The sequence below is a fragment of the Lissotriton vulgaris genome, unplaced genomic scaffold (genome assembly GCF_964263255.1).
Source record: "Lissotriton vulgaris unplaced genomic scaffold, aLisVul1.2 SCAFFOLD_442, whole genome shotgun sequence".
NCBI lineage: Eukaryota > Metazoa > Chordata > Amphibia > Caudata > Salamandridae > Lissotriton > Lissotriton vulgaris.
This window is the reverse complement of record NW_028255431.1, coordinates 1,207,410-1,218,991: the sequence shown is the minus strand read 5'-3', so window position 1 is coordinate 1,218,991 and position 11,582 is coordinate 1,207,410. Positions and strand designations below refer to the sequence as shown.

The 11,582-nt window shown below is 43.2% G+C and overlaps 1 protein-coding gene across 1 annotated transcript; it reads left to right on the top strand.

Moving 5' to 3' along the window:
* Positions 1 to 1,066: 1,066 nt before the first annotated feature.
* LOC147659126 (uncharacterized protein C10orf67, mitochondrial-like) lies at positions 1,067 to 4,184 on the top strand. The gene has a single exon (XM_086951954.1). The coding sequence runs from the start codon at positions 1,982 to 1,984 to the stop codon at positions 3,593 to 3,595; it is 1,614 nt and encodes a 537-aa protein (XP_086808080.1). The 5' UTR covers positions 1,067 to 1,981; the 3' UTR covers positions 3,596 to 4,184.
* Positions 4,185 to 11,582: the final 7,398 nt, after the last annotated feature.

Genomic DNA, 11,582 nt, shown 5'->3' with positions numbered 1-11,582 from the left:
AAAATAATGTCAAGAGCAATGCCAATAGCTCTAACTTTAACAAAGGCAAAACCATTGCATTGTAAATGCTTGTTTCGAGTTTCCTGGCTGGCAGCTGTCGGGAGCCTCACACCCGATGCAAATGCAGCAGAGGGAAAACAAAGGCTCACACCGTGTTAGCACTTCACACATACTTCGGAGAGGCAGCTTTTCACTTTGTTCAGGCTCTGTTTAGGAGATTTGCATGCACTGCGAGCACTGCAGATGTGTTGGTCTTTTCCCAGTATTTGCACGAAATAAATAGCATTTATAAAGTGCTTACTACCCCTGAGGAGGCGTTGTAATAATTCAAATATCACTATTTTTTCTATTAAATCGCTATTGCTAGAGGAAGCTTTACGCTGACAAAAGGCAAAATTGTTTTATGTGTGGCGTACAAAAGTGTGAACCGTCTGCCTAATTCAAGAGAGTTTACAAGTATACTCGAAATGCGCTCCAATGTACTCATGATGCACCTGCTAAACATGTATGTGAGGGCTTACGTCACTTCTTGTGATGCCACTTCCTGTGATGTCACGTGCGTCACGCGCCGTGATGTCACGCGCTGTGATGCCACTTGCTTACTGATTAACTAAGGTTAGTCCCCCCCAACTTTTAGGTCCTGCGCCTTGAATGGGAGGGCATAAATATGGAGTCCAGTAAAGAGCCGTTTCAAAGTCAGTGATTAGTTAGTGCCAGGTCTGAGACCTTACAGGACCCACCTCACGTAAAGCCCTGCCTACAGCTGTTTCTCGTAAAAAAAAAACAAAATAAAACAGATAGCGTGTTAAAAAAAAAACTTGCGAGGACCTTAAAAATGAAAGTTGGTGGAAAGAAACGATGGGCAGGGAAACTTGAAGGAGCACGATGAAAATGACGAGAGAAGTGTGGACACTTTCAGAGTGGAATATTCACGTTGTAGCTTAGTACCATCGTTATGTGTACCAGACTTCTTTTAGACTCCTTTTTGGGCTGTCCTTCTTTTGACACTCTGTTGTGCTTGTTTTCACGGCTGCTCCTGGCAACGCCGCTGACAAGGAGTGAAAACACAGATTATCAAAATCCCGAAACAAGCTACTCTGCTCGACATCATATTAAATTCTCACAGTCGATGCTCCGAAAGCTTTCAAAATCAGGAAAGTAACATTGGAAAAGCGGAAAGAAAGGGGGCGTGGGAAAAGTCAAAACAGAGAAGAACGAAGTGAAACGCAGCAGACTGCAGAGAGAAGAGCTGGAAAGAAGCAGAAGGGAAAGTGAAGACGACACACAGCCGAAGGAGAAAGCAGAAGGAAGGCAGAGGGGGAAGCAAGAAAGGAGCAGAGAAAACAGTTGTGAAGAAAAAGTAAGGAAGCGAGGAGAAACTTGAGGACTGGGAAGAGAAAGACAGTGATGAGAAAAAGCCTCAAAAAGTTCCAGAAAGCTCAACAGAGGCAGAGAACAAAGTAGAACAGGCTGGAAAGAAAGTGGGAAGAAGGTGGTAGCCAAGGAAAAGGCTCAACAGAAGCAAGTGAGAGGGGAGGAAGGCAAAACAGAGAAGTTAAAGGGAAAAGTAGAGACTGCTGCGGAGAAAGCTACAGAGAGACCCCAGAGACAATGACATTAGGTCGACGTTCTGTAAATACACACCAGAGAGAACAATAAACTAGCAATTTGGCACTTAAACCGACCTGTTCAGGACTCCTGGAAGCAGCAGCAGAAACGTGCATGCTAGTGGCTGTGCAACAGCAAACCTCAGCAGGAAGGACTGACCATGTGTCTTTTATTCAACACTGTCTCACTGCAGTCATTCTAAAACAGACATACGTGTTGCCCACTGGACACTTTCATGTAATCGAGCACAAAAAAGACTAACAGAGTCAGTGTTTTCAAGTTCGAAACGTGTGACTCTCGGCTTTGCACAGTTCTGCACAGGAAGAACATTCATCTGTTGCGCTCTCTGGTCCGCCTACTTCCAACCAACGACATGGAGGTGGGCGGTCAGGCCCTTGTGCGGTCTGCACCCCTTTGTCCTGAGGATCTGCGAGAGTTGGAGGCCGATATCGCCGGCGCCCTCGAGCCTTGGCCATCTATTTCCAGCAAATTGAGGGTGTGGTCTTACGCCACAGACAGCGCCACCCAGACCGACACCAGCGACATACTTGAGCTGAAGGAACTGACGGAAGCAACTCAAGGTTTGGCCATCTCCGTTGACCTGATCAAGAAAGATCTGGTTTTCCAGAAAACTGTTCTCCAGGCAGACCATGAGGGGCGAATCCAAGAACAAGCGCGGCGACTGCACCTGAACATGAATGAGACTCTGAGGAATCTCGAAGCCGTTCACCAAGAGAAACTGGAGATGGCCCGAAGGAGCTTCCAGCAGCAGCTAGCTGATGCTCTCGCCGTCATGAAGGTCAAGTATGAGAAATATTACTTGGGTGATGGAGATCCATTGTCGGACACCAAAGAATCTCTGAGCGCCAAGATCCAACAGTTGGTGCATAAACTACAAGTAAAGCAGTCGAAGATTGAGTCTTTGGAAGCTCAACTCCTGGAGTATGAAGAAAGCGAACCAGCTAAACAGATCATTTATGAAACAGAAGAAGATCCAGAGAAAGAGAAGATCTTGGAGGAAAATAAAGGTCTTAGAGAGGAAATTGATGTTCTGAAAAATACAATTGCGGAGCTGGAGGGCGACTTGGAAACAAAAGAGAAGGAGAACCAAGGCTTGGTAGCAGAGGCGAAGCAAATGAAAGAGACGATGGACAAGAGGCTGGGGGCCTTTGACAAGATGGTGGCAGATCTAGATGCAACGAAAGCTGAGCTAGAAAAGGAAAAGTCTTCATCAGTAGCAATGTTGCAAAAACAGAAGGAAGATATGGAGAAAGTAATGAATGAGAAGATGAAAGTCAATGAGGAAGAGCTTCGTGCTCAAAAGGAGATCGAAGCGAGAAAACAATTAGCTGCTGAAAAAGAGAAAGAAATGCTGCGGCTTGAACGACAACAATTGCTTCTATTGCAGCAACAGCAAAAGGAGCAACTGCAGCAGTCCTTTGCTCTGGACAATGAGGCAAGGATCGCAGAGCAGCAGAAAATGGCCACCCAGCTGCAGAAACTGCAGAAAACCATTGAAGTACAGAGGAAGACAATCAACATTCTCAGAAACCAGCTAGAGCAAAATAATAAGATTTGGGAGAAGAAATTTGCGATCCTGAGACAGAGCCTGCACGCGATAAAGGATGAGATGTTTCTGCGGCAGTCACTGCAACGCCAAGCTGCTACCCTTCATCGGGTGTCTGTCACCTATGCCGTTGAGGGCCCCCTTGGACCAAGCCATGCATATGGACACATGGATGCATCAGGGAACGGTTTTCCTTTTCCTGCAGTACCTTTGCCTGGAATTGGGTCTCAGGCTGGTCCTCAAGTGGAAAGAGCAGTCGATGTCAGACCTGTGTCTCAGGGCTACAGCTTTCATGCGGATGAGTTACAGGTGGTGTCGGACAACGAAGAGGATCTGGACGGAGCGCCCCTTCTGCCGTCGCCCCCGACCAGCCGTAGACAGACCCCTGCAACAGCTCCTCACCATGTGTCGGAGACATAACTCCACTAGCATGTCAAGAGACTTTGAGGACACTTCCTATGGGCAATACTGCTGTAATGGTGGTTGACAGATTTGTTTTCCGAATGGATGTGAAAAGGCAAGTGTACATCGACTAAATCATGTGTCGAGAATTTACTTGAACATTTTATAGAGCTACTCTTGAAGTAAATAGTGAGGGCCCGATGTAAAAATCCTTTTGCCGTTGCAAACCCTGTAATTCCCCAAATCACAGGGTTTGCCGAGGCATAAGGGCTTTTCTTAAAATTCGAAAGCACTTATGTGAGTCAGAAAATTGCAAGCCTTTCCGACTCGTGGATAGAAGTTGTTATGAAATGGACGCCCCCCATCTAGTTATTGATTTGAAAAGGAATGCATCAATGGTTTTTGCAATCCAATTTATGAGTTACCACCCGCCAAGTTGGGGTGGTAACTGATTCAGAAAAGGGAAACACGCCCTTTGGGACACCTTACCCTTTGTGAATCGAGTCTGTTTGCTCATGTGAGCAGGTAGTTGTCTTTTAGACCTCAGATGGCTTCTCAAATGGGAAACATAAAAAAAGCTGCACCTGTGCTTTTAATAGACAGAAACTACAGTAAACAAAAGTGTTTCCCGTTTCGGAAAGCAAATGCAGGGACAGAGGTCTACTGTCCCTTGCAGGCCTCCATCCATGCTATTGGCAGCCATTCACAAAGGGTCTCAAATTATGGCTTGCCTAATTAATATACATTAAGCAGGTCATATGGCGGCCCCCAGTGAATAGATTTGTGATGAGACCCATTAGTACATGCGTTTCATCGTAGACTGCATTCCTATTCGCAAACCATACGATGTATACATTGCACAACCCTTGTGTGCAAATGTGAGTGATACATTGGCCCATTAATACAATAGGCTGACAAGTTAGGTGCAGCAGAATAAAAATGAAAAAACTAATAGGCAAATTAACACATTATAGTGGGGGTTAGTGATACAAGAACTGATAGAAGTTCCTGGTTCTGGCAGCTTTGTGGTTACCAAAACAAGCCTTTAGGTGGGTCAGGAGTCATCAGTCCTTGTATCATTTGTGGTCCAGCATAATACTGCAGCTCGAGAGTGCCATAGTCCAATGGAATCACTGGAAGGGACTGCACCGCTCCCTGCTCCAGGACATTACAATGCGACAAGAAGGTCTCGACACCGAAGCTCCCTGCTCCAGGACATTGCGTCAAGGAGTCGACACCGAAGCTCCTCAGTCCATAGAGACAATTCAGAGCTGCAGGAGTGGAGAGGAATGTGTAATTTCATCATGCTGTGTCTACTAATGCATATCTGACATTGACGTTCTCATAATAATATAAGTCTGCCGTGTAATTGCCACTTTCAAAATTAACCATATTAAAACGTATTTTCTTAAAAAGTCATTTTCTTGGGCGAATTAACATTTTGAGACCTTGTCTGCGACAAAAAAAGCAGCCTATAATGGGAGAGTAAAAATGAAGCTCGATTGTATTTTTAAAAAAAAACCTTTTAAAGCCCTACAGAACACGAAGAACAAACAAAATAGTCCCATGGGTCAAATTCATCCACGGGTCTTCTAACCCAATTACACGAATCACACAGAGCTATAGTAGTATTGTAAATGTAGTATATTGTTCCATCAACAAAATACAGCGTATGTACGGTCAAGTGTAAAGGGCACAAGTTGTATAAAGTGCTGAGTGCATGATAAATAACTGCCTATTTACAAATATACACACAAACAACTTAGGGTATGTACATATTGTCCACTTGCGTACATCATAGTTTTAACTCAAGTGTGAAGTATAACCCTTAGAGTATATCCTTATGAAATAAAGTCAGGGCTCTTTTCATGACAGCGCCATCTGTCTAATGTCCTTAATTGAAAATAATGTCTTATGAAACGTAATATAACACACGTGACATAACAACATAACATGTATTTGTAAAGTGCACATTCACCCAAGGGTATCTTGGTGCTGAATAACAGACGTGTAATGTTACCAAACTCAATGATACTCATTTTGCCGACCTCAGAAGGATGAAAGGCTGAGTGGCCCTGCGGAGATTTCAACCTGTGACCATAAGGTTGAACACTGGCCTTTAAAGTGGACACATTAATCCACTAAGCCACCAAACGACACTATTCATCACACAAATAGTTATTCCTGGTTTGGATATTGGATACAAAGTAGCAAGCCCTGTCTAAGAGCGTGGGCCACCCGGCACTTTGGATACAGTGTTTTCGAATCACTCCTCTCAGGGACTCCTGCTGTTTTTTGTTGATAACATAACCTGTGTGTTTGTAAAGTGCACGCTCACCCGGAAGGGTATCTTGGTGCTAAATAACAGATGTTTATTGTTACCCAGCTCAATGGTACTCGTTTTATAATTTTCAGAAGGATCAAAGGGTGAGTAGACCCACTGGGATTTGAACCTGTGACCTTAGGTCAAAGACAGACCCATACAGTGGCTGCATTCGTCCACTAAGCCATCAGGCCTGGCCTAATTGATGGATTGATGCACTACATTTGAAATTGAACAGGGCTTTGTGGCTCAGTGAATTATATACTACTACACCCCTTTGTGATTGATATAATTTGATTAGCAGGTCCATGGATGAATTTGACCCAGAGGACCATTGTGCCTATTCTAAATGATGGGTCCCAGCACTGATCTGGATATATGGGTCATGGCTTGGTGTTAAAGAACAGGAAGCCAGCTCTTTGTTGTCCTTTGTTTACAGTGCAGTGCACCTGTCACCTTACCCTGTATTACTGGAAATTGCACTGTTCGCCAAGTTTTGGCACCATTCTGTACCTCAGTCTACAGTACTGTGTATTTGTACAGCTGCAGCTATGCAGTCACACCACCTTCTTATTTCAATACTGTTAAACCATTACAGTTGTAAAAGCTGAGTTGAGACGTCCAATAAAATAATCTAATAAATTGTCCTCATTGTTTTACGTATAATGACCATAACGTGCAGAGCTGAAGAATAATATTTTCTTTAAAATACACCAGAAAACTTAATTTTGTCAGCATTATCAAACTAATGCTAAAGACCAGAAAGTATTTCAGATGTTTGGATGTCTCATGTCAAGTTGGTCCTGTGTATGTTGGGCTCACCTCCAGGAAGAGCAACTGACTGGAGGGAGATTTAGAAGGTTGTATATTAGAATATAGAGGAAAAAACCCCCAGGGGCCCAAAATCTTGAAAAAGTAAATGCATATAGGTAAGCATAGATTTGTATTTCTAACTCCAACCATGCATACCTTGAAGAAATATATGTTCTTAACCGTAAATATTTTTAGGCGTAGAATAAGCAAATCCTTGAACCACTTAGGACCAGATTATTGTTCCGTCTATATGCAATAAAGGCTTATTAAAAATGTGCTTAGTCAAATAGGTTGTATGTTTTCTTCGGAGACGTAGGGCCTGCTTTAGAGTTTGTGGACAGGGTACTCCATTGCAAACATGATGTGTATTCTGTTCTCGGTCCGCCCGCCTCATTTACAGTTGAGTGGACCATCAGCATTCTGTTGATGGAGCGCCCATTGGTTCCATCGACATAATACTTTCTCTGACGGTCAGATAGAGTAGGGGCTATAAGAGTAAGGAATTTACACCACCCGTCCTATTTAGGGGGGTGGTGTAAGGCCTTTTTTCCCTAACTGTCACTGCTAGAAAAAACCTGGCGTTAAAAGATAGGAAAAAAGGATAAGATACTGAACCCCACACCTTGTGAAGCAACTCCCCGGGTGTAGGACCATCGTTTTTGTTTGTTTTTCAAACATATACCCCCGCTTGGGAGTTTGTTTTTGATGAATGAAAACTTTAGGAAAGTTTGATGGCCGACTATCATGGTCCACAGTGCCATCCATCAAACTTTTCCTACAGTGACGGGAATCACCATTACAGAGGTTTCTGTCATTGTAGGAGAGTTGTACGCCGGGCCGGTGGACAACTCTAAATTTGGTGGGTGGAGGCCCCTCGAGATGGCGGAGGCATTGTCCTCGTCCATCCAGATAGAGTAAACTCCATCCACCAACCTCTAAACCAGGTGAACAATCACAAAGCATATGCCCACCAGTCGGTCATAAATGTAACTAATAACATACATTTTTGTCAAAACCTATGCTTTCTGACACCAAAGTGCTGTGACGGTACTTACAGAACAACATAGATGCATAGCTACCAAGGGTGCACCATAGGCCCCTCAACCCCTGCAGTGAAGGGAGGACCCTAACACTTCGGGGAGCCCATTCAACATAAATTCTTGAGATTTGGGAGGCTCAGGGACCACACATCACATTCACAAAGGTATCCTATTATTTTGTTGTATGCCTATGATAGCTTCATAAACATTGTAAGACGATAGGTTGGTCTGACTCACTTGTCTGCCCAATCAGCTGTCAGCCACAGGATCCGCAAGCTCTATTTAGGCCGTGATTCCGAGCTTGCTAGGTGAACATGGCGGAAATGGCTGGCCTGTATTAGCATCGCCAGAAGCCATTTTGCCATATTTGAATGCAGCTAGAACAAGCATTGGCAAGGTCTAGCCTTGGCAAGATGGTGGAAGGGTTATTTTGTTTTTGTGAGCATGTGCCACAAAAATAAAAACTTACAAAAAAGGGGGGCCCAGTGAACTGTTATAAATTTATCAAATGTATTCACAATACCATTAAACACATAATTTTGTCAATTGACGGCTACTTTCTCCTACATCAGTTGACGCCACCCCTATTTTGGATTTTGAGTACCAGCGTCATATACATGATATTTGATTGACTTTTTGGAAATTAATTATTCCATTGTTTGGCTCAGGGATCTGAAGCCAATTTATTTTTGTATTTTAAATTTGAAATAATTTGTGGTTGCACTAACAATTTATTCTTGCACATCCCCTTTTCTCTTTTCACTACATCCGCTACTCTTTCCCTACCCTCCCTGGGGCACTATGACGAATATGTTGTTATTATTGTCTCCAATGTACAGTGGAGTCAGCTCATTGTGATTAATTAGCAGTGCGCTTTGACAAAATTATGTGTTTAATGGTATTGTGAATACATTTGATAAATGTATAACGGTTCACTGGGACCCCCCTTTTTTGTACATTGTATAGCCCCCAGGTCCCCAGTGACTTATTTGGGTATAACCCCCCAAGATTTACAAAAATAAAAACGGCAAGAAAAAGAGCCACATCCAAAGTCTGGCTGCCATATGGTCACTTATAAATAAAAACCTTTCGTTTAAAAAGTCAAAGATGGCGCTCATTTTCTAGTGATGTTTTTTTAAAATAGCAAACCTATCAGTTGTGTCATTAATTTTATAATTTGTATCTGTGAAGAGACAAGAATAAATGATCATCAAACCAAGAACTCAAATTTCAGGTAGCCACAATGTTACAATGTCACCTGAAGAGCGGCAAGTTTGAAAAAAAAGAGATAGAAAATAATCAGAATCTAATCTAATCGAACTACAAGCAACATAAATAAGTGGTTTGTAAAGTTAATGTAAAATAAAAATAAAAAGGCACACTTTGAAGCACCTTTGTCATTGAACAGAAAGAAGCTATTTTTGTGATGATGTGAACAATCTTCACAGGTTTAGTGCAGTCACTCTAAGAGAAGTGACCCGATGGGAAAAGTGGGCTGACCCATTCTGATTGCTGTGGTTGGTGGAAGCAAAATTTGAATGACAATTTAACAGACAAATGAATAAGGGCTATCGACATAAAAGCCCCTCTATTTATGTATTTTAAATATGATTTTTTTTTAAGTCAAATCTGGTAGGCTCAAAGACCAGACCTAATACTGGGGATTAACTGGTAGTAGCAATGATACTTCCATTCATTTCTTCATCTGACACTTCTCCCACAGTATCAAAAGGCATTTGAGGATTTTCAGATAAATAATGGAAGATGTGTCATATAGCATTTAACTTTATTTTTAGAGCACTATTTAGTTCTTGAGAATGCTTATTCTGTGCCTAAAAAGATTACCAGTTGTGATTTTCAAGTGCCGCCATCTTCCCCTGCTGTAATGCTTTTCTTATTTCTTCAGAAAGTCTCTTCCTGTAATATCTGGAACAGTTTGCAATGGTGAACAGTGGCTAAAATAACACGCCAACCAATTACTTTTCCACATTGTGCATCATTTCGCGGAGAGTTCCAGTTTACCACATTTATCTCCAGTGAAGTATTTGTTCACAAACTATATTTACTCCCATTCGAATTTCATCTGCTTTTTGAATATTTGTAAATATTTTTAAAGTGTTAGAATGTAGTTTCATGCATTTACCACAGTTTTTTAGTATAAACTTCTTTCTATTATACCACACTCAAAATTGTGTTTTTTGAGTCTTTGTGATTTTTTACTTTCAGGATTGCTATAGGGAACTTTAATAAATACTATCCAATCACGGTTATAGGAAAGTTATCAATTGATTTCACCCCATTATCAAAGTAGAAGAAGCAGCAACATTTGAAGGCCTAGGTTTTAGCTTCCAGGAGTCTAAGGAATTCTCTGAAAAATGCTGTGAATAAAAAGCTTATGCGGTCCATTAAACCTCAGCAGGTGGCTCACCAGCCCGCCATGTCAGCAGGAGCTATGGCCGCTGCTTCCCTGGCCGAGGACCTCTTGCTGTAATGTGAGATGCCTTCCCGCCTGGCAGGTATCTCCCTGCCTTCTGTGGTCACTGATGTAGTGGTTGCAAAGAGGGCGGAGAAGTATGCAGATCAGGTACCATATTGTTTCCTTATTGTTAGAGAGAGGTGTGGCTTAGCGGCTAGGACGGCTGACTCTGGAGCGCAGGGCTCACCGTTCGACCGGCGGCGGCAGCTCAGCTCAGCACCATGTGACTCTGGGCAATAGCTCACTTAATCTCCCTGATGGCCTCCGGCGCCTTGAGACCCCAAGGGTGAGTAGTTCTCACTTTACAAATATTAGATTTAGCTCCATTTACAAAATGTTTTGGCTGCATAAACATATCCCTAAAGTCAGGGACTGTTTTTCAGAAGGGAACACATCACCTTGAGACACTGAGAGTGTTCTCCTAGCAGATGGAGGTCACTTGTTCTGTGTCTTGTTTTAGATCCTGAACAGAAAAATATTTGTAGGAAGGACCTGAAAAGGGCAAGGTTTAGACCCAAAATGGCACTGTGGTGATTGGGCGACCAGCCTAATGTTTCCTGTGGTGGAGCCAGATAAGTCTGGAAAACCGGCCTTTCGCTCACCTCTAAACGAGGCAGGAAAATTGTAAGTTTGCTGGGACTGGGGATAGTCCTCCAGAGGACTATATGAGGTATATAGTCCCTTAAATGTGAAGATCGGCTCAGAGATGAGAAAGCCTTGGGATGAAGGAACTTGGCTGTGCTATCTGAACAATATGCAGTACAGATTGTTGTGTGTTTGAATAATTGGCAAATAAAAGGAAGCAGGAATTAAACCCTCTGCAAATAGAGACTAGCATGATTTAAACTTTTGCCTAATCAGTTACAGTCGGCATGACTTGCGGGTGGGGGGTGCGGGGGGTCGCGCTGGGAGTGGTCATGTGGGGAGAGAGGGGGTTAATTTAATTTAAAAATGTTAAATTAAAACTTACTTTCGCCTCTGGTCCTCCTCTATTTGCTCACAGGAAGCAGAAGCAGGCATCCTCCCTATCCTCCCCAAAGCCAATCACAACGCTGCAATGGCAGCGTTATGAGTGGCTGGGACGCCGACCGTACAGGCCGTTTTCTCCATGCAGGCTGCATGCAGCCTACGTGGAGAAAACGGGAGTGTGCATGAAAAGTTTGGTCAGCCCTGGGGCCGACCAAACAGTCAGCGCCCACAACATTGGGCTAGCCACTCCTCGACCCGCCCGCCCCCAACCAAACCCTTCTTCTGCTTTCTCGCAGCGCGAGAATCAAAAACATGAAATGGTATTTTATGTTTTTGCTTCTCACACTGCGAAGAAAGCAGTGGGGCGATGCTCCTCTGCCCACG

What these genes read in the sequence shown, in the direction of transcription:
- LOC147659126 (XM_086951954.1), top strand. Translation starts at nt 1,982, where the DNA reads ATGGAGGTGGGCGGTCAGGCCCTTGTGCGGTCTGCACCCCTTTGTCCT.